Source organism: Coptis chinensis, chromosome 5 (assembly GCF_015680905.1).
Source record: "Coptis chinensis isolate HL-2020 chromosome 5, ASM1568090v1, whole genome shotgun sequence".
NCBI lineage: Eukaryota > Viridiplantae > Streptophyta > Magnoliopsida > Ranunculales > Ranunculaceae > Coptis > Coptis chinensis.
In genome coordinates, this window is record NC_141460.1 from 51,902,355 (window position 1) to 51,926,201 (window position 23,847).

The 23,847-nt window shown below is 35.6% G+C and overlaps 2 protein-coding genes across 4 annotated transcripts in view; both read left to right on the forward strand.

Annotated features, from left to right (window-relative positions):
* Positions 1-346: 346 nt before the first annotated feature.
* LOC147497875 (uncharacterized protein ycf23-like) lies at positions 347-4,672 on the forward strand. The gene is made up of 5 exons (XM_086563038.1): positions 347-532; positions 2,383-2,471; positions 2,519-2,627; positions 3,321-3,443; positions 3,529-4,672. The coding sequence occupies exons 1-5, from the start codon at positions 347-349 to the stop codon at positions 3,619-3,621; spliced, it is 600 nt and encodes a 199-aa protein (XP_086419164.1). The 3' UTR covers positions 3,622-4,672.
* A 12,256-nt stretch (positions 4,673-16,928) lies between these two features.
* LOC147497876 (sulfatase and phosphatidylinositolglycan class N domain-containing protein) overlaps positions 16,929-23,847 on the forward strand; it is a 34,951-nt gene continuing 28,032 nt past the window's right edge. Inside the window, exons 1-4 of one of the 3 annotated variants that reach the window (XR_015195299.1) lie at positions 16,929-17,333; positions 17,449-17,643; positions 17,726-17,881; positions 19,151-19,444. Coding sequence is in view for 2 of the 3 variants with exons in the window: in XM_086560178.1 (XP_086416304.1) it covers positions 17,114-17,333; positions 17,449-17,643; positions 17,726-17,881; positions 19,151-19,444 (865 nt within the window). In the remaining variant the exon portion in view is untranslated. The remainder of the gene's footprint in view (positions 17,334-17,448; positions 17,644-17,725; positions 17,882-19,150; positions 19,445-23,847) is intronic. The other 2 variants (XM_086560178.1, XM_086560179.1) reach the window with 2 other exon arrangements.

Here is a 23,847-nt window from a genome sequence, read left to right on the forward strand (position 1 = left end):
TATTACATATGCCACAAGCCCACAAGAATGATTAAACATGCGATTCATGGGTGTCAATGACTGCACCAATTACCAACTAGTACCCAAGATCCCTAATTTACATTGGTTGTATAAACCTCAACCATTAGGATTGGAACCATTTAATAAGAAGAGGGATGAGAATTATATAGTCTGAATCTAAACAGTCTTGTTTTATGAGAATATGCTTATGGCAGAAGTATGAGAAGTCTCGTGAGATTCGAAAAATAAGAACAATTTTCGGATAGATCTTCGTTCTTGAAACTCTCTCCAGTATTGCACTACTTGTAGAATTAGAGGTTTAAAACTTTAAATGTTATGGGTAGCGATGTGTGGCACGCTACACCCTTCTCAGAATCCACAAATTTCAGTATGTACTAATGAACTTGTTCTTCCTTTGAGGTTGCCTACTGTATCGGCCAAGATTGAAACCATGTCTTCCTGTTTCGGTTGCCTATTGTATCGGACTATATTCGATGCATTTGAAACATTTTATGTCCCTGAGTTCGTGGATGTGATATGTGAAGAAGACGACCATATTATTTTTATCTTTTGTTCGCCACTTTTTTTTTTTTTTTTTTAATAATGTATATTTTTCTCTCTTGTGTTTTTCTGTAAGTTTTATTTACTTTTTAGTTACTAGAAAGTAGGCCCGTTTGTGCATACGCACCGGCTCTTTTGAAAACATGTTCAACAATCATAACTATATATATATAGAAATTTTCTAACAAATCATGATTCCCGTTTTAGTCGCTAACCTATTGTAATTTCATAACAAATCGTTTTAATTAAGTTTTAAAAACCCATTTTAATTTTATAACAAATTATTTTAATTAAGTGTTATAAATCTATTTTTTAACCCCATTTTAATAGTTGACTTAATTTAGAAATATGATTTCAGTTTTAATAAGAAAATGATTTTCGTTTTAATTAGATATGTTATATTTTTCTTTTTAATAGGGACGGAATTTCCGTTTTAATAGGAAAAAAATTTCCGTTTTAATTAGAAGTGTTAGAATTTCTTTTTTCTAATAGAGGAAGAATTTCTGTTTTAATAGAAAATTAATTCCCGTTTTAATTAGAAGTGTCTAATAAATAGGAAAGGAATTCCCGTTTTAATAGGAGACAATGATGTGGAATTTTAATAGAGTTCGAAAAATACCTTTTGTGGGAGCTTTAATATTAAGACTAGCTTGTAGGCCCGTGCATAGGCATCGGCTCTCTGGAAAACATTTAGATTTTTTTTAGAAAATTGGGACTACCATTTTAGTCGCTAACCCGTTTTAATTTTCTAACAAATTATTTTTAATGAAGTTTTAATCAAGTTTTAAAAATCCGTTTTTTCAATTGGGATAGACATTCTGTTTTAATAGGAGAAGGATTCCCGCTTTAATTAAAAATGCTATAATTTGTTTTAATAAGAGAATATTTTCCGTTATAATAGAAGAGGAATTTAAATTGTAAAAAAGGATTTCTATTTTCAAATAAGAGAGAAATTTATGTTTTAATAGGAGATGGTATGGAATTTTAATAGAGCTTGAAAAATACCCCTTGTGGGTGTTTTAATATTAAGACTAGAAAGTAGGCCCGTGCATATGCACCGGCTCTTTTGAAAACATGTTCAACAATCATAATTATATACATATAGAAATTTTCTAACAAATCGTGATTCTCGTTTTAGTCGCTAACCTATTGTAATGGGTGATCTTGGACATACCCAACAAAACACTCCCATACCCCAACTTTTAAAATAAATAAATAAAATAATTTTAAACACATTTAGCTTCCTAAATTACTCTTCTTTTTTATTAGACATACCCAAGATATTTATTGACCAAAACAAATCATTTACTTTATGTGATTCAGTTGTAGAAGAAAAATCTCCATACGAGGTCTGCAGTTTTTTTTTATTATTATATGCACGGCTTGGTGTTCCACACAAAACCTTTCAGTTACTGCTTCCCACGTAGGCTTAAGTAATTATAATTCTAAAATTCTTTGATGGTATCTCTCTAGTTTCTTGTTATTGGAAGAATTGGAATACTTACCAAATGGGATGAGAATCGTCAATGAAAGAACTCACGCAAAAGCTAAATAGGATGAGAACTCATATACAACTAAAAATCTCCATACGAGGTCTGCAGTTAGCTTGAATAAAAACAAAGAAAAGATTATATTACTCAACTCTGGTACCGTGTTTCCATTTGAAGTTCTCCAAACACTATTAGAAATTTTCTTTGTATTTTTAAATGATTTAGTTACTTTCAGATTCTTTCTGAAGAACCTACTGTCTACATATCAATCTGTCAATGTTCATCTAGTTTTGTTATCTTTTCATGACTCTATCTGTCATTGTGTTTCTAGATATTAAAAATGACCAAGGAAACAAAGAGGATTCTGCCATCGGTTGTTTTATCTGTTACAGTGCCACATATGCTAGGCCTCCCAGATCAGGTCATTTCATCACTTTTTCTCTTTAGCAAAATCATGTTTCCGTATTGGTCAAGCTAGCAGAGTTGCTTGAACAGGAAGGCGTAAACATCATACAAACTGAAGGTGGAAAATGTTCGAATCCTTCAAAATCTGGTGTTCTAGGTTTGATTGAAAAGGTATTACATATAATAAGATACTAATTCGGGACACTGAGGTATTTACCCTCCAATGGTCCAAATCAACACTGTCAATCCACCATGAGGAAGAGAAAATAAGAAGATAAACATTTCAATATGATTCAGCAAGTTGGCAATGCCTGGAAATGGCTAAACCCTCATATGTACATGTACATGTAGGCTCTACATATGTAATTGATCACCCCAGTACAAAAGTTTTAAATCCTTTAGTCCCATTATTTTTCACTTTAACAACTCTAACTTTTATGCCTGATTTGCTCCAAGTTGCAGGACAAAACACCTTATATATTATGATTCATAAAATAAAGTTTCCTGTGATATTTTCTGTGAAGCTTGATCAATCGCTTGCTAAAATGGTATGGGCTCTTTTGTTCCCTTTGGCAAGTTAGGTTGGATCACTCAATGTTTCACTTATGAAGAATGAGTATCTCCATTGGCTGCATGATAACAAGTAATAGGCTTTTGTAGATGTGTTCCCCTGATTTAATAGCGTCTGTATAGCATATGAAACATGAGTTTTTAGCGAGTGTAGTATCTATGACATAAGTTCAAGCCTGAGTTCGATCTGCATCTTCTTGAGTTTGTGTAGGGTATACGTGCTTTCTATTTCTTGAATTTAATAAGTCAGTAATTGTCATCAGTGCAATTGACAAATTGTTCACACCATTGTAGGCATGCCCGACACTAGCAGCTGCTTATTCTATTTCACGGGCCGTCAGAATTCCTGTTATGTGTTCGTCTGGACTAAGTTCAGTTACAGCGCCTATGGCCTTGGCAGCAAGAGCAGCTGGAGTGGTACAAACCCTCATAACTTTGTCACTTTAATATGTTTTAGCCCAGTATAATTTCTTAAGATTGTCTTTCTCTGTTGACAAAACAGGGTGTGGGTTCATCGGTGAACAAGCTCAGTGACGTGGTTGTGATGATTGCAGAACTCAGAAGTATTGCTGCCTCAACTAGACAAATTATCTGACTCAAAACAGTATTAGATCCCACTTGTAAAGGCGTGATTCAGCTTTCCTTTACAAATACAGTTCGATGGGAACTGGAAAGGGCTATTATTGGGACCAAGTTCGGCTTAGGAGCGAACTGTCTACGTATCTTACTCTCGATTCAGGAGGGAGAGAAGAATCAGGTCTGGCGTAGTTCATAGGAGGGGTACTTATAGATGTTGAGAGTGAATCCTCGCCCACCACGTGTAAAGTGTATCACAAATGAGGGGTCTCGATTAAGGAGGCGTGCGAGTACTGTCTTTATAGGTCTGCTGTGATGATGTAGATTATTAGTCTGGACGAGTAGCTTGCGGCAGTGGTCAGTAGCTGGTAGCAGTGATTTGTACATGTGCATCTCTGTTCATGATTGCTTCTAGAAGATAAGCTGAGTCACGTTATAGCTTAGTTTGCATGCTGGCGCGAACTGTTCTAGAACGTTCTCTTATCTTGGGGACGCGATCTGAGTCAGTGATGTATTTCCATCATGTTGAGTACGCGCCTGATATTCTTGAAGGAGGATATCACTCCCTTACACCACTCTTGTGGCTTTTATATGAAGAGCGCCATGCATATTGATTGTGCCTCCAATAACATGAGTGTTAGCCTCCTTCAGAACAGGTGAAGATTCACCAGTCACCATACTCTCGTCAACAAAACTTGAACCCCATACGACATTACCATCAACTGGAACCTTTGAACCAGGAATAACTTACAGTTGTGTCACCAACGCCCACTTCAAGCAACCATTCACCAAAATGACTACGCCCAATTCATACAACATACCCAATTCCCTTTTGCAAGGCTCGAAAGGATTTTTTTTTCCCACTTTGGGTAGAAGATACAGGAAGAATGAAGAAGAATGACGAAAAGAAACTTTCACTAAAAAAAATGGTACAAAATAGACGTGTAGTTATTTTGTTTTTTTTTTTTTAATCCTTTTGCCCTTATGGAAAATACTCCAAAAATATATGGGAGATATTATTGGATTTAGGTAGTTATTGGGGTATGGCAAAAATTTATGTTGGTTATGGGGTATGGGAGTATTTTTATGGGTGTGTCCAAGATCACCCATTGTAATTTCATAACAAATCATTTTAATTAAGTTTTAAAAACCCGTTTTAATTTTCTAAGAGTGATCTTGGACATACCCAACAAAACACTCTCGTACCCCAAATTTAAAATAAATAAATAAAATGATTTTAGACATATTTAGCTTCCTAAATTACCATTCTTTTTTATTAGGCGTACCCAAAATATTTATTGACCAAACAATTTACCACTATATATTGATGAGTAAAAACATAATATTACACCAAACCAAATATATGAAAGCAAAAGGAAAACATAAGAACATTATAGTGCTAAATATTGTTCTTCATCTTCTACAATCATCTTCATCATCAAATGATTCAAATCCATGTCAAGGATTTAAGAAGTAGGCTTACATAAAAAAAATTGGCAGAGAATTTAGTTGGGCTTTAGCTTCCAGATCATGACATTCATGCCCAAATTCTAAATGAACGATGCTGAAGATTGAAGATCGACGCAAATTACTGAATGAACAACTCAACGGCTCACACCAGTCACACATATGTACGTAGTTGAGACTTCAGACTTGAGAGCCTGAGCTAATTGGATATGCCTTATTACTGTTTGTTTGAAATAAGGGTCATTGAATTTTAGAGTTTCAAAGATCTCTTTTCAATTTTTATTAGCAACTTTCATGGATCTTGATCACTTAAATACTTGCATGTGATTGCCTTTTGTAATTAAGTGCCTCATTAAGACTCTCTGTCTCCTCACTACGGGAAAATGCATGCCTACACGGCTACACCCTTTTCTGATACTCTAAACTCTAATCAGAAATTAAGTACGGTATAAGTGCTGCTTAAATTTCTTACTTGTGTTGTGGCTCGTCAGCTTGTGGCCGTGTGGTGCTTTCGTTCCTCGGAATCTCCCTAAATGTTCTTTTACTTTAAGACCTAAAGTCGGTAACCATAAAAAAAAAAAAAAAAAAAAAAATCTTTCCATAGGCCTCCATGTCCAATTGTCTATTTTTAAAGGTGGCAATCAGTGCTTTGTAGGGTTTTTACCGATATCTCATGCATGATTCCTACGATATGTATAATTACACTATATCACATGCATAAAATAGCGCAGTGGAAACAGAATATCGTACCTTGGTCACAGCTTTCAATTTGAAGTTTCAAGCTTTGATCTACAGGAGAAGATGATGTTCTTGGCACACTCAAGATCTTCTTCTTCTCAACTTAGCTGGAGTCAAGTTCCAACCACGAACGGGAAGCAACCTTTGTTCACGAACCAAGAACCGACAATGGCTAGGGAGGTTACCACCTATGGAATCTCCACAAATTACTATCTTCTTCTTTAGAAAATGTTGGAGGCCACCATTAAAGAAAAGAGAGTTTTTCTTTGTTGGGATGATCAATATGTGAGGGGTGGGGGATCTATTTATAGAGCTCTCTCACCTCCTCAATATTGGATAGAATAAAGTCCTATACTCATCTAATATCAGATAGGATAGAGTCCTATACTAATCTAATATCAGATAGGATAGAATCCTACACTCATCCTAACCAGGTTATCCTTATCTTGGTGGTTTATCCTTATCCTGGTGGGCGTTTATCTAGCCTTATTTCCAACATCTCCCACTCGCCCACAACGGCGAAGAAGGTTTCTAAGAAAAGCATTTAAGTAGACTGCTCAACCATTTGTGTGTCTCACACGGCAAATGGTTTGTGTGACCCTAGCATACGTATCATGATATCTGTGAAGTAGCAAGTCGCAATGAAAAACACGACATAGTGATCTACCATGAAAGTGATCTTAAAGAAGACGAATCCGAAAACCTAATATCCGGAAACCTAATATCCGGAGAGTGTGTGTATACCCCAAGATCTGTTTGTTTTATCACTTTAACAAATATCACTCATCCCTATGAGTCCACACCATAAAATCAAAAAATGTATCACATGATTCACAATTATCATCAATTGTCCTGGGCAGGTAGAATCCCAGTGATTGTGTGATAAACCTTCAGTTCTTTTACCCTTTGCACGCAAGTCATTGTCGTCAGAGTTCTACCAACTTCCCAGTATACATCCAATCAATCTTTTAGTAAGAGCTTGTGGGGAGCAAACCAAAGTTACGAGTAGTCCTCTTATTTCTTGACAAGGTCAAAAGTTCAAGGAGGGTACCATTCGATATGTCTTAAACAAAAAACATATCAATAGAGCTCATATAGCAAGAATTTTTTAGGGATATTTATTTTCTTGCTTTCAGGTGGTCAACTATACACATGTTGTGTGAAAACATGTCATGGCAAGAATATCTAATTTGTTTACTCAACAATAGATATCTGTATGTCCACTCATACCATGCAAGTGTTGTCATCCCTAATGACAATTCCAAGGATACTTTGCTCCCACTTGGCAACAATCGTTTGTAAGTTTAGACAGAATCTTCTCTATGAAGCTTGTTTCTTCTTATCTAATTATAAGAAGGGGCTTGACTCGGCACTAGGTACACCCTTCCCATAAGGTTTAGTGACTTGTCAAGCTAAACTCCTACTGTTTAAAATGGAAGTGACTGTTCATGTGAGTGAACCAGTCAACCCTACTGACATACATATGAGATGATAAACAGTATAATGAGAATGCAATCGATATGGAAAGAATGCACGTTTATTCATTAAACCATCAAAGTGTTCTTAGCATAATCACATCCTCTTTAACCCAAGCATTTTTACATGTGCAAGAAAGAGTTCCTTTGGAATAGGTTTGGTCAGTGGATCCGTAACCATCTGATCAGTGGATATATGTTGTAGAACCACTTTCTTCTTCAGTATTATTTGTCGTACGTAGTGGTACTTTAACTTTATATGCTTAGTTATTCCATGGTACTTTGGATCTTTAGCATATGCAAGAGCAGCCATGTTGTCAGTCCAGATGTGAACTGGTTCAGCAGCTCTTGAGAACACTGACAAGTGTTTGATGAATTGTTTGAGCCACACAGCCTCCTGTGTGGCAGAGCAGCATGCAATATACTTAGCTTCCATAGTTGAAAGTGCTATGGAAGTTTGCTTCTTGCTGCTCCAGGATATAGCACCTCCATTCATTTATTATGTAGGTATATCCTGAAGTTGACTTCCTTTCATCAAGGTCTCCAGCCCAGTCGGCATCGGAGTACCCAATCAGCTTAAGATCTTTCCCTTGGTAGACAAGTGAGTAGTCCACGGTGCCTTTAAGATAACTCATTATCTTCTTGACAGCCTTCCAATGTGCGACCCCAGGATTTGTTTGGAACCTTGATACTAACCCAACTGCATAGCAGATGTCTGGCCTTGTACACAACATTGCATACATAAGGCTTCCGACTGCGCTTGAGTATGATACATTTTTCATAGCCTGAGTTTCAGTAGGATTCTTGGGAGACATTTTAGAACTCAAAGACTCTCCTAGATTTACTGGGAGATCCACTTGCTTGCAATCAGTCATGTTGAATCTTTCCAAAATCTTCTTGGATAAAGATAACAAGCGTTTGGGCCGATCCCGAGTTATTTTAACTCCTAAGACATAACTAGCTTCACCCATGTCCTTCATTTCGAAGTTTAATGACAACCACTCCTTAGTGGAATTTATCAATGCCTTATTGTTACCTACTAACAAAATGTCATCCACATATAGAGATAGAATCACAAAACCATTTTTAGATGTCTTGGCATATATGTAATGGTCCTCATTTACCATTTCGAATTTGTCTTGAAGCATAGCTTCATGGAATCTCAGATTCCACTGTCTAGAGGCCTATTTTAAACCATATATGGATCTGTTCAGTTTACACACTTTGTGTTCCTGACCCTTGATTGAAAAACCAGTGGGTTGATCCATATAGATTTCCTCTTGCAATTCTCCATTGAGAAAAGCAGTTTTGATATCCATCTGGTAAAGTTCTAAATCTAAGTGGGCAACCATTGACAAGAGGAGACGTATGGAGGCAAATCTCACTACTGGTGAGAAGGTGTCCTCATAGTCTATTCCTTCTTTTTGGGTGTAACCTTTTGCAACAAGCCCGGGCTTTGAATTTGTCTATGTTCCCTTCCTCAGTATTTTTCTTGATCTTGAGAACCCACTGTTCCTAATAGATCTCCCCGCTTTGAGGTAGATCAACTAAGTCCCATACTTTGTTTTTCTTCATCGACTCCAATTCTTCCTTCATAGCTTCCATCCACTTACTTGTATTGGACCCAGAAATAGCCTCCTTGAACGTTTTAGGTTCATCAAATATTTCTGTTAGTGCATTGGTCATATTTATCTCCCCTTCAATCTCAAACCGACGTTTGGGGATATGGCCTCTAACACTCTTACGAGGTTGGGATTGATCAATCAGTTGACCAATGTCATTGTCACTGGAATCAGGGTTGATGAAAGTTTCATCTTCGCCTTGTTCATCAGCAGTTATAAGGTTGTCAACTTCGTAAAGTTGTATATCCTTATCAACCTCACCCCTCATTGGGTATTGATCCTCTAAGAATCTGACGTTACATGCTTCTATTTCTGTAACATGCCCTTGAGTATCCTCCCCTAGGAAGACATACCCCTTAGAAGTCTCACTGTATCTTATAAAGACACACTTCTTTCCAGGAGCACTCAACTTCCCAAATTCTCGATTTTGAGAAGTGACAAAGGCTGCACACCCCCATGGTCTAAGGTAGTTCAAAACGGGTTGTCTACCAGTCCATAGTTCATAGGGTGTTTTGTCAACAGATTTTGAAGGAACTAGGTTAGGTATGTGCGCAGCCGTTAACAATGCATCACCCCAAAATGAGATGGGCAAGTTAGTCTGAGCCATCATAGATCTAACCATTTCCAGCAGGGTTCTATTCCTTCTCTCGAGACACCATTCTCACGGGGGTATAAGGAATAGTTAGTTTGTCCTAGCTATACCCTTATTTTCACAGAGTTCCTTAAACTCATCAGAAAGATACTCACGTCCGCAGTCAGTTCTTAAGGCCTTTATTGTCCTATCAAGGTGATTCTCAACAAGGTTCTTGTACTTTTTAAAACAGTCCAAGGCATCTTATTTGTGAGACATCAAGTATACGGTCCCATAACGTGTATAGTCATCTGTGAAGGTAATAAAATACAAAGCCCCATGCCTTAATTGCTGTTACATTCATTGGTCCACAAATGTCAAAGTGAATAAGTTGTAAAGGATAAGTTGCCCTTTGGGCTTTCCCAAAAGATTTCTTAGTGGCTTTTCCAGCAATACAACTTTCACAGGTTTCCATTTTAACAGAGGTTAAGTTACCTAACAACCCTCCCCTTGCTAAGCGGTCTATCCTACTGTGTCCAATATGTCATAGTCTAGCATGCCACAATTGGCAACCAACCATTTTAGACATAAAAACTTCAATTTGTGTTAAGTGTAATGTCATAAAAGAATTCATTAAATAAGCATGACCTATCAAACTGTTATTTAAAGATATCTCAAGCGAGTTCTGGGAAAAATTAAACACATAGGATTCTTGAAGTAATTTCAAAACCGATAAAAGATTTCTCCTAATTGAGGGTACAAATAGTACTTCTTCAATAAGGATGGATCTCCCACTCGCAAAAATCCAACCTACAAGTGTAATGCGTGCTCAAAACATCGGCTACACTTTGGTTTCCCATGTGGACTCTCCGAAGTTCCTTGTGGAAGTTTCGGAGATCTTCAAACAGGGACCTATCCCGGCTTATGTGGTGCATCACCGATGAATCTACAATCCAATATTGTGATGAATCGAATCGAAAGATGACAATACTTATCATCACATGGACGATTACTTAAAGTAAAACTTACCTCGGAGAAGGACATGCCCTAGCATAGTGTCCCATCCGATGACAATGGAAGCATTCAACACTAGTCATGTCTATCGACTTCCTAGGTTTCTTTTGCTTGTGGGTTAGGCTTGGCCTTTTTCCTTGCCTTTCCATTTTCCACTTTTCTTGTTCCAAGGAGCCTTCCTCTTTTTGGAGTTGACAACATTTGCTTCAGGTTTGAACAACGGGCTTTTCATTGAGAAGCCTTTGTTCCTCAAGCTCACATTTCCTCTGTACCTGTGCAAAAAGTTTGTGATACTGTCGTCATGCGTTAAGATAAGATGAAATTGTTCCCAAGTTTTAGGTAAATACCTAATGACGGCTTGAATTTGTTGTTCATTTGACATGACTGTCTGCTTGGGCTAACTTCAAAGAACCATGTTCCTCATCATCGCAAATGTTGTGTCATAGAAGTATGGGGCAGACTTGATAAATTTGTCAAAGTTCATTTGTAGCCTCCTCACCGTGCAATAATAGTCCTACCCCCAAGGTCCGCCTTTTTCGCTTCTCATAGCTCTTTAGCCGATCCAAGGCCATCATCTTTTCATCATGAAGTCATTCCTCATGGTGCCAAGTATGGCAATTAGAGCAACATTGTCTCGCTTGTATACTCATTGTACTTCCTAAGTGCGGCGAGATAAGCGGCTTGTGTTATTCCTTCCGCGAAGGTTACGCTACTATCTCGGTTATTACGTCAATGACCTTCCTATCTGCGAAATTAGCCTAACTTTCCTAGACCAAAGTTAAGTAATTCTTATCGTTTAACAAGTCCTTTTCAGGTAGCATCGTAAACGGGGATTTTCCATCGAGTGCCATTCTATCAAGTTTGAATTCCAAAAATAAGATACTACGAATAAGAATTATCTCTTATCTTAATAAATCTAAGTAATCCACATTTTCACATATGAGATGATCATGATAATCTACTAGCATGATTCTAGTCATTAAATAAAATCAATGCATTTGACTATCAATAGCATAGAATATGCAAAAAATCTACTACTTAAATTTCCATTTAATAAAATTGTTTCTACACAAAAACAATGTGGAACTAAAAAGAGCCAGTCAACCATGAACATAGAAATGTCCTGGGTGCCCAGGGGAGTCATCCTCATCCTCACAGTCACTATCAGCTATTTGAAAATTACTAGCCACTTCCTCTGTTTCCCTGTGAGGTGGGAATATAAACCCTGATAACACATCATATGGATTTGGTTCCTCAGCATCGTCCCATAATCGATGTAGGAGAGATTTAAGTGGCCGAGCCTCATTCCTATCCTGAATAGGACTGGGGCTCTTTGGTGTATATTCTCGGTGATGGTGGCTCTGTCTTTATCTTATCGATTTCAAGACGATCTGTTTTAAAAACTCTCCTATATTGCTTTGCTTTGCGGTCATGCGTTTCTTGGAAGCCCGTCTCCCAAGATCTGGTTCAATTTTCCTACAAGTCTCGGGCCTATGCGACTTAGGCATTGTGCCTTAGTTTTCATATGACCGTTGATAGAAAACATACAATTTTATTTACATGCAATAGTAAAAATCCATATTTAAATAATTACTGCATGGTAAAAATAAACATCCTAATGTCAATTTTTAATCGTGGAAAAATAAAAAAATTAAAGGAAAAAAAATTTCCTAAAAAAAATTTCCACTAAAATAGCCAAATTATTTCCCATAAATAATTTATTTTGCAAAAAAAATTAAGCAATTTTTAATTAATTTTAAACAACCTAATTATTTAAAAATTAATTAAAAGATTTTGAAAAAAAACAGTTTTCCAAAAAAAATATAGATCACAAGATCAAAACTACAAACAAAAGCATGCAAACCATGGAAAACTTGGCTCGATGCCAATGTAGGGTTTTTACCGATATCTCATGCATGATTCTTACGATATGTATAATTACACTATATCACATGCTTAAAATAGCGCAGCGGAAACAGAAGATCGTACCTTGGTCACAACTTTCAATTTGAAGTTACAAGCTTTGATCTACAGGAGAAGATGATGTTCTTGGCACACTCAAGATCTTCTTCTTCTCAACTTAGCTGGAGTCAAGTTCCAACCACGAATGGGAAGCAACCTTTGTTCACGAACCAAGAACCGACAATGGCTAGGGAGGTTACCACCTATGGAATCTCCACAAATTACTAGCTTATTCTTTAGAAAATGTTGGAGGCCACCATTAAAGGAGAGAGAGCTTTTCTTTGTTGGGATGATCAATATGTGAGGGGTGGGGGGTCTATTTATAGAGCTCTCCCACCTCATCTAATATCAGATAGGATAGAGTCCTACACTCATCCTAATACCTGGTGATTATCCTTATCTTGGTGGTTTATCCTTATCCTGGTGGGTGTTTATCCAGCCTTATTTCCAACATGCTTCAACCAACAATACTTGGCAAAAGTCATACCCTCCATTACACTAACTGAAAAACAATCAAATACTTCCAAACACTTTGTAAGATATCAGAATATCATCTCCACAAACTTATACATCACTTGCCTAAAAACCTCCAACATTTAGACACCACTGCAAACTCCTTATTACAACAACAACTGGAAATCCCAGAGCTTTTTAAGGCAGATGAAAACTCAACATATTGAACTTTAAATAAATGCACAAGGGAGCACATTACCAAGTGGGAAAAACTGAGAATTTTATTAATGGAACTGTAAAGCTGAAGCAACAATATTAATATGGTTATCTTCCCTGACCATAGTACAAAATATTCCGATATATCGCGATATTTGGAGATATCTATTCAGATTTCAGAAAAAGATATATAAATATCACGATATGTTCAGAGATATATACGACTGCAAATATCGGTGATATTTCGACGATATTTGGGGATATTTTGTGATATTTGGAGATAATTGTAGATATTTTGTGTATATAACAAATTTATTTAATATTTACCATTATATTTCAAATAAATATAAATAATGTATCATGATATATCAAGAAATATCCACAATATCCACGATATTTGTCGATATTTTGGATATATCCACGATATTTTCATGTAAAATAATGTCAAATATCCCCAAAGAAAGGGATATATCCACGATACATATCAAAAAATTAAATATCGATAAATACCCATATCCTGATATTTTGTACTATGCCCCTGACTAACCCAACCAATGCGGTACCCCATACCAGCCACCTCACGGCTTCAATATTTGGTGTATATATCTTATATTTACAATCTCTTCTACTAGCCATCCTCTATCTCTCGTAAATACAGACACACAACTACAGCCATTATAATTGTACATCTTCTCAATGAGAAATGTCGTATACAATAATGAGCCCAATCTATGGACAAGATAAACAAAACTGAAGGAGAATGGCTGGGGAGTATAAATGTTTTGAACCCAGAGAGACCATCAAAATGGAAAGAATAAATAAAAACTGCAAAAGAAACTAAGATGTCTTCTTTGGGTTTTGCTTGCTCACGGCTCTATGATATTATTATATAGTCGATTCTGGGAGGACAACTTTTATCATTGTATGAATGTTTGTGTATGATCTATGGCCTTTCATGAACGCCCCCTTTGGTTGAGAGGTGGGGCAGTGTCAAGATGGCACTGCAATGCCTAGAGACTGCTTCCCTAAAGATTGTAATGCATGCCTCACTGAGTTCTCCAACACCTGACGGCTTGCTCAATCTGTCAGGTCTATAATGCACTTATGCACCTAAAAAACAAAAGTAACTCAAACATCCCCTCCAGAAGGATTTATAGTATATACAGACGACATGATATTTTTAAGCGCTATTAATACTACCTAACTGCGAGGGCAAGGCAGGCAAAAGACAATTAAGCCAAGACTATAGGAGATGGAAAAGATCGTTATGATATATAAACCTCATCATGCATGATGTTGAGTGAGGGACCAAATGACCAATTTATATGCATGATGCTATGGCTGCTTTTCGACAAGAAAATCCATAATCATACTGAAGACTGAAGAAGACATCAAGCCTATGAATTCATTTTCTACCATAATATACAAATGATGTTCCCTGACAAGAAAATTTACAATCTAGTTAGTGGTGCTGCAACTCGATCCATTTAACCTCAAGTTGATCTAGCTTGAAAATGAGGAGTCGATCAGTGAGGTGATACAATGATTCACATACAAAGTCCCTCACTCTTTTTATTAGTAGCAAGTCAACAGTGTTGATTTCTCATAGTAAATAAAATTGAAAACAGAGATTGTTCAAGAATCAATTCATACCACCAGTATCTTGCTTTGATGTCTATCAATAAAGTTTCTCAATGTCATCAGCTCTTTTTCCAACGCGGTCTATATAAGAAAATACATATTCAAGTTGCAAGAGGGTATATCCTAACAACCTACGCCATAAAAGCAGGCTCGTCACAACTTCCAATGTACTCTGTACTTGGATTTTCCATGTCATTGTTAAAACTCCACCTTTTTGGACCATCTTGCAAAAGATGTGCACATTTTTCATCTAAACAAGTATCCTCAAATCCTCAATAACACCTTAAAAGCTGTCTAATATCGTAAAACTTAAAGATAACTTGAAATTGAGCAATGATTAATTCATATGAACAAACGGCAGAAAAGATTTGACTAAATCGAATCCAAGTGTTGAAACCATGGGCAGCAGGAAGAAATAAAGAAGAGGAGATATTGATTCATTTGCTTTGAATTAACTATGTACAATAGAAATTTAAAACAGTATAACAAACTAACCACTCATTCTTGGCTATGCGGAGTCATTTTCTTTGGTTTGTGAATAAACATATATGATTTAGTCCTAGTAATTTCTGATTCAGGAATACCTTTCTCCAAAGCCAATTCATTCCGAGTTATAGCCACTGAAGTTCTTTCGACATAAAAGTATAGTTTGTTGCTATAGCCACTGTGTTTGCAAGGCTCGAAAGTGTTTTTTTTTTTTTTTTTTTTTTTTTAAAGATAGAGCGGGGGAAGAAGATGGGCGTAAAGAAACTTTCCCTAACAAAAATGGAAAAACGGGTACCAAAACATACTTGTGTTAGTTTTTGTTTTCATTTTTTTTAATCCTCTGCCCCTATTGGAAATACCCCAAATTTATTTGGGATATATTATTAGATTTAGACAGTTATTGGGGTATGACAAAAATTTATGTTAGTTATGGGGGTACGGGAGTGTTTTGTTGGGTATGTCCAAGATCACCCTTTTCTAACAAATTGTTTTAATTAAGTTTTATAAGCCCATTTTTTAACCCCGTTTTAATAGTTGACTTAATTTAGAAATATGATTTACGTTTTAATAGGAGAATGATTTTCGTTTTAATTAGATATACTATATTTTTCCTTTTCAATAGAGAAGAAATTTCCGTTTTAATAGGAAAAAAAATTCCGTTTTAATTAGAAGTGTTAGAATTTCTTTTTTTTTAATAGAGGAGGAATTTATGTTTTAATAGGAAATTGATTCCCGTTTTAATCATATGTGTCTAATAAATAGGAAAGGTAATAGGAGATGATCTAGAATTTTAATAGAGCTCGAAAAATATTATTTGTGGGATATTTAATATTAAGATATAGATATGCCAGCTGTTCTGATCTGTGGCAATCTAACGGTTTTAGTAACTCGTCACTATGAAGATATCCCTGGAATAGCCGGGCTCTAACAAAACACAACCAATGTACTCATTATTTTCCAAGAAATGAGGCTCAGCCCCTTGGTTCTAACTTGGTTGAGTATAAACTCCCTCCCATCGACCCATATCACATAACCTCCTTATTATTTAGGTCTTGTTAAATAACTTTCCTGTTTTCCAAAAAAGAGATAAAATCTGGTTTATTTTTATTTCTCACTTTATCTTATTTCTTTTTTTACCCATTTGGGATTGAAAATTTTCCGACTATATGTAAATGTATTTTTACATAGTCATATATATATGTAAAACTATATTTGCATAGTTATTGGAGCTATAAAAACTTAAATTTACATAGTAACTTTTGGGATTGAAAATTTTCCGACATCTGACAGAATATATGTAAATGTATTTTACATAGTAATATGTAAAACTATATTATATAGTCATTGGAGCTATGAAAACTTAAATTTACATAGTAATTTTTGGGATTGAAAATTTTATGACGACACCAGGCAGAATATAAATTTAAATTTTCCTATGAAAAAATATTTCATATGAAAATTTTAATTTTAATAGGTTAAGAAGACTTTGTAATTTTATATTGTCATATGTAAATACAAATTTTCATAGAATGACATCAGCCCAGTTTGTCTTTAAGCCGAAATTATAAATAAAGATTGATAATGTATTTTGGTCTGTTTTAACTTTGATGTTATGTTTTAAATAGTAGGAAGATTTTATATATTTTTTCGCTTCCAATTAAGTACAAGGGAGATTAAACCCATCTGCTCCGACATCCTCACTTCTCAATTGACTAAAATCGTATTTAAAAAAACAGCGTGTCACGTGGGTGGGTCCTCTACCATTGATTTGTGTATCGAGATACAAGTTTCCAATCCAAATCGACACCCATCACTCCTCAAACCTATAAAAACCAGAACCAAACTCTAAAAAAAAAAAAAAAAAGCATGGGAAAAAAAACAGATGGGATCTTAGGAAGAAGAAACCCAAAGAGAAAGACATGGTTAAAAACAAGAGAGAAGTTTCTAGTAATACTAGGAATAATACTCCACGCAGTATACATGCTAAGCATTTTCGACATTTATTTCAAAACCCCAATTGTACATGGCATGGAACCTGTTCCACCACGTTTTAAACCACCAGCTAAACGTCTTGTTCTACTTATTGGTATATATATATATATATTTTTTTATTTTTTATTAGTTTATTAACTCACACCATTTTATTTACTAACTTTTTGAATAAATGCCTTAGTGAGTGATTTTTTTTTTATGGTTTTCAGCTGATGGATTACGTGCTGATAAGTTTTTTGAACCTGCTTCTTCTGATGGAAAATATAGAGCCCCATTTCTTAGAAGTGTGATTAAAGATAAAGGACGCTGGGGTGTTTCTCATGCTAGACCTCCTACTGAATCTAGACCTGGTCATGTTGCTATTATTGCTGGCTTTTATGAGGATCCTAGTGCAGTTACTAAAGGTTTGGGTTGTACTGTTTTGGGGCTTTTTGTGTTTAGGGTAGTCAGTGTAGTGAAGATATGTTTTGTGTGTTTTTTTTGTAGGGTGGAAAGCGAATCCAGTTGAATTTGATTCGGTTTTTAATCGGAGTAGGCATACATTTGCTTTTGGTAGTCCTGATATTATTCCGATTTTTTGTGGTGCATTGCCGCATAGTACTTGGAATACTTATCCGCATGAATATGAAGACTTTGCCACAGGTTTGGTGTTCTAAATTTATTGTATATGATATATGATGTTTATGTTTACTAGTTGATGAGTGGATTTTGTATATATTGGCATTCATTGTATATTGAAGAAGTCTTAAGTTAGCTGACTAGAAAAGATTTTAATGTGTCAATGAACTTGGTCTAAGTACAGTAGGTACACTGAGTACTTGGGTTTCTAACTTTTGTCCGAATAATTTTATTATTGGACCCCTTCTGGCCTACCTAGGCTTCTAATTTGGTACGCTTGTATTATATTAAGGGTTTGTAACTGGGAAGAGGGATACTTCTTGTAGGTCATGCAGCTCCTGACCACATGGCCAATTGATCTATTAATGAACTATTTTAATGTTCCAAAATAATATAATTATTGGTCTGTATGGAGTGTGGACTTGTTTGCAGTTTCATGTACATATTGTGATTGTCAATGTTTTTGCTGTTGCCTTCATATAAGGGTCTAATCTGATCCTTCTGCAAAATGTTGGATTTATTACCTAGTGACAGTGAGATCCTTCCTATGTCTTATTTCGTTCTATTATTCTTTCTTATGATTCTTATGAAAAGTACAGATCCTAGTTGCTAAAAAGAAGGAAGAAATAAATGTGCATTTTCTGTTTAATGTACAATAACTATGCAATATTTCCATTTTTTTTTATAATATGAGTAAAATTGTATTGTTGTTAGTGGAGAGTGGAGAGGAAGTTTGGAGAAGAAAGGGTAAAAAGAGGATACGGCCTTATTAGTTTCGGCCTTGTATCACTTCAATATATATATGAGAAATAAGAGTTTAGAATAAGTCTTTCCGGAGATGTCCTCGGGAGAAAAAGATGACTTGGGAGATGTCTTCTTAGAACTCTAACAATATGAATGCTTTTAAGTTGGTTTCATCGAATATACCCTCCCTGTTCATCTTGATTTTTTGGATAGGTTATTAACTCAATGCTTCAAAGAGAGCCATGTCTATAACATATAGTACGATTCTAAACTTCAAAGGACAGCGTTTGTTTTGAATGGCATATAGCACTCTAGTATGGGGTAATTAAAATTTTTTATGAACAGAAAATGGTTTTCAGGTCTCTGTATAAATGAATACAAAATATTTTATTCTGTAGTCATCTTTGCTTGCTTCTTTCTGCTCTTGATAATTGAAACACTCATAAAAGCCTTGCATGATAGATATAGCATTTGCTTTAGCTTTTTGGCTTTTCAATGCTATGCTAATACCTTCTTCGATGTTTTACAGTTTGAAAAGTTGTAATGCAGATGCATCCTTTCTTGATGAGTGGTCCTTTGATCAATTCCAGAGCCTTCTGAATAGGTCCAACGACGATCCTAAATTGAAAGATTTGCTTCTACAAGATAATTTGGTCATATTTCTGCACCTACTTGGTTGCGACTCAAATGGTCATGCACATCGTCCTTATTCGTCCATCTATCTCAACAATGTAAAGGTTGTGGACGGTATCGCTGAAAGGGTGTATAATCTTGTTGAAAATTATTTCAAGGACAATCAAACAGCTTATGTTTTCACTGCTGATCATGGAATGAGTGACAAAGGTATGTTATTTCTCGAAGTTTCTTTATTTTATTTTTTTATTATTTGTGTGTGTGTGCGAGTTGGGGGGGGGGTCCCATTAAATTCCTTACAAGAAACTGGATATGGACTTTATCACAGTTATAATTAATTTTCAAATCTTGGATAATATACTCAATTGCTGTCATTTATTTGTAAGGACGACTATGGCGAGGCCGTCCAACTGGCCAACAATAATAGGCGTCTTATCAATGGAAAAAAGAAAAGCACAACCTGTAAGAATTGGTTTTTGATCATCTTAATTATATTTTAAGTTTTTAACCAATGACTCAACTAGAAATAAAAAGAAAAGTAAAAAATAAAATATGAAGATATATTTGTTATAAGTAAAGATTACTTCGAGAACAAATGTACGCATAAACTTTTGACTGCCAATAGCAGGAGAGAAAATGTGGCTGATTGACTTCATGTGCTCTTTTTTACTTTTTTTGGGTGATGCCTGATGATGGATCTGCTCATCATACTTTGTGGTAGGAGGTCATTTTCCTTGGAGTATTGGCATAGGTTATATTGATGAAAAAGTGGCAGGTTATGTCATGTCGAGAACAGGACCTATCCATCAAACAAAACATTTGTCTACTAGCATCTTGAGATAAGAGTGTTCTTCTAGTAGGTGGTTTTTGCCTGCTTAATTTTTTGGTTGTTGTAATTATTATATTGCGTTTTACTCGTAAGATAGTATTAAAAGATAAAGCTGGAGAACAACAATTGTAAGTATATGGAGGAAGATATAATTTCACTGATGTTATCATCTTAGTTTAGTGTTAGAAAATGTAATTGGAACCATTAGCAATGTTGTGGACCACAGGGGTTAGGGTCGGACCCAAGACTTTCAGTGAGGGTATTCAAGCCAGTAAATCAGTGACCAAAATTTTTCTTTACTTGATTTTTTTTAAAAAAACACGTAAATAAAACCAAGTAACGAAAAATTTCATAAAATTGAACTTCATTGATAGAAAAAACCAAGGACACCAAAATTAGAAGGTTCAAAAACACACAAGTTTTGTGTACACATACAAACACATAAATACATCAACTTCTCAAAACAAATCCTTCTCATATACAAAATAAGCAAAACATCTTCCTAAGCACCACGACCACTTAATGATCTTTCACAACAACCCTTGGCATTTTGTCATTTTCTGAAAGTGTTGCATTATTGCTTCATCCCTGACTTTAGCAAAAACGTCTTTTTCAATGAATGTCACCATACAATCATTTAGCCACATATCTCCCATTCGATTGTGTAAACGGTCTTTGATAATATGCATAACTGAAAAAGCTCTTTCAACAGTAGCAGTTGCAACTGCAAAATAAGAGCTAGAGTAAGAAGCGAATACACTAGTAGATAAACAATGTTCCTTTTTGTGTCAACCATCTTCTTTGCAAGATCGCCAATTCTCTCCAACTCTAAAAAAATCTTTGCTAGTGTGGACATCAATGATATAATTTTCTAACTCATTGTCAAGCATCATAAGACTTGTTGCACAAAAGTTGGTAGGATAGAACTCACCAAGACGGATTAATTTGGACTTGTCAAAAGTGGAGAATGAATGACTAGAATTTAAGCATGAAAGACAAAGAAGCAATTCGGTGTTTACCTCATCAAAATGGTCATCCAACTCTCGAATCTGCCAATCCATTATTTTAGTAAACAACTCAACATGATAATGATGCAAATTTGTCATTTCTTCAACCCGACGTTGAGATGTACCACGTGCTACATAATTATCCTCCATGTGAGGAACTATGACACTATTTTTGGAACAAAAGGCAGAAACTTCTACAAAAATAGCATCCCATCCATTTTCCCTCATAGTTTGCAATCGACTTTTAGTTACTTTGACAAGAGTCGTAGCATTAACTATATCTTGATCTTTTCTTTGCAATACTTTCGACAAGTTGTTGGTGATTCCAAGTATACTTTTCATCAAATGTAAGTTTAAGATGAAGTCAAAAGATTGCATGAAATCTATTAAGGCAAATGCTTCTCCCATTTGTTTTGCATTCGATCCATCTTCCATAACTGACAAGGTGCTTCTGAATCATTGGTGAAATCAACTTATTGTTACTAGGAGCATTGGCAAGAACAACACTACAAATAATTTCATTGTGATCCGCCACGAACTTCAAAAGTTCAAGAAAGTTTCCCTTATTAAATGACCTATCTGATTCATTACGACCACGAAAAGCCAATCCTTGTCGAAGGAGATAGCGTATGCAATCAAGTACCGCATCTAAATGGATTCGGTAATTTATCCGATCTTGTGATGTCTTCTTCTAAAAGAATGTTTCTGTGTTGGTTTTGATTAAGCAGATCTTGGCTCTTTCTATACGCTTGGTTGTGAGCACTATTCGGTCCACCGATATGGGTTCGCAACTTCTTCTTTATATTCCAAGTGGTAAATCCTTCGCACATAAACGTGTTATCACCACCTCGTACATGATTCCAGAAGAGATAACAATGTAGACAAAATGCTGCATCTTTTTCTACACTATACTCCAACCAATCAACAGACTCATCAAACCATTCCTTCCTAAAGCGTCTTGCATAACCATTCACATCTGTTTGGGGAAAGTCATGTTTGTGTGGCTGACATGGATCTCTTCGAATGGAGTCTTGAGCACTAGGATGGTAATATGAAATTGGAGTCCATAAGTCGGGTATGCAAAAAGAGCATCTAAATCGACATCTACATGTCCTTGTTTCATACTAGGTCCACTTGATCAGCATCAACAACATTCAATGTAGAAAGAGATTGAGTAAGCTCAACTTATACATGACTTCTTTTGAGACTAGGGTGCACCTGACTGGAGCCACCTTTCTCGAATGTAGAAGACTCAATAGGCACAGTCGGCACAAATAACCTTGTGAAGTACTTCTCCATTACAATATTACTGATTAAAACATGAAGTCAATTTCTTATTTTCAGATCATTAGAAAAACCCAAATTATCGTAATTTTATACTAAGCAACAGAGACATTGACAAATGACAATATAAATAATAAGGATACTATGGCAAAAAAAAAACAATACTAAACTAAATAACTGAAGTCCAACTTGACACTGAAATTATATATAGAAGTTAAAAACTCTAGGCTTTAACGAAATGATACATAGTAAATTAGTAACACAAGAAAACTAAATCCAAGAAGGACACAAATCCACAATTGAGAAAAAAACAAAGCAAAGAAACCATTGAATAATGAAAGAATAACTTCTTGGTTTCCAAAAAAAAAGAATAATTAACTACAAAGTACCTCAAAAAGCAGATGATTCCAAAAGGCAACAAAATGATGCTGAATAGAGATTAAGAAATCAAGAAAGATTGGGGAGGGCCGAGGGCGTAGTCAAGCTACTGAATAGAGACGAATTGAAGAGCAAGTGAGCAATGGACTCGTTGGACATTGGATTAAACTGTGGACTGTAGACACATGGGCCTATGTTAAAATGTCCATGATCCAAAATGACTTGTCGACTATTGGGCCCAACTTAAATACTAAGACTAGTACTTTTTTTTTTGGCAGACTTGAGAGTATTCAAGTGAATACCCTGCCAATACACTGGGTCCGTCCTTGACAGGGGTAATAGTATAGGAATATTTCTAGGGTTTCTATTGAAGCCTATAAAGGTATTTTTGTCAGGGTTTCAAGTCAACAAGTATTATTCTTCTGTTTCTCTACAAGCTGTTCACAATGTAGTCTCTAAAGTTTTAGCTTTCTGTAAATAATCTTCTTCTCATTTGTCTCTTAATGGAATACGGGTTAATCAAGCCATTACGTTTAACACTTACAATTATCGTGGAAGATAATGCAACAAGGTTTATATTCAATTTTGACAAATCTTTCAGTCTCTTGAGAGCTGGAGATATCTTCACTGAAAAATTTCATAGGACACTATGGAAATATGGTAAAGTGATATAAAATGATAGTAGTGTTTTGGAAAGTCATAAATATGCATGTAAGTATGCACTTTTGAGGCCTTAACTTCGCAATCTACCTATGGCAAAACCTCATTTAATATGTAATTAATGGAAAAAATAAAATTGTGACCCTCCTGTTTATTTCAAGTTTTGAATGGTAGGCACCAATGGGAAATGGTTCCTTCTAAAAACCATTCCTGCTCTTTGTTTGAAGTGTGTCTTAAGATGTTTTTCCAGCTTTTTTACCCGTCTCTCTCTTCGACAAGGAAAGAAATGTTTTCAAGGGATTGCTTGTGAGTTATTGTGTTCAGGTGGAAGAAAGCCATGCCAACAATTCTGACTCCCAATCTCTCTCTTTTTTTTTTTATGTTGTTTCTTATGAAAATCCGTATCTTTTCCTACTAGTTTATTACAAGTGTCTTTTGAGATCAGTGGAGGAAAA

Coding starts and splice junctions, on each gene's coding strand:
- LOC147497875 (XM_086563038.1), top strand. CDS start 347: ATGTGTGGCACGCTACACCCTTCTCAGAATCCACAAATTTCAGTATGT. Junction 533..2,382: donor ATGTCCCTGAGTTCGTGGAT/GTGATATGTGAA, acceptor TTGTGTTTCTAG/ATATTAAAAATGACCAAGGA. Junction 2,628..3,320: donor TTCTAGGTTTGATTGAAAAG/GTATTACATATA, acceptor ACACCATTGTAG/GCATGCCCGACACTAGCAGC.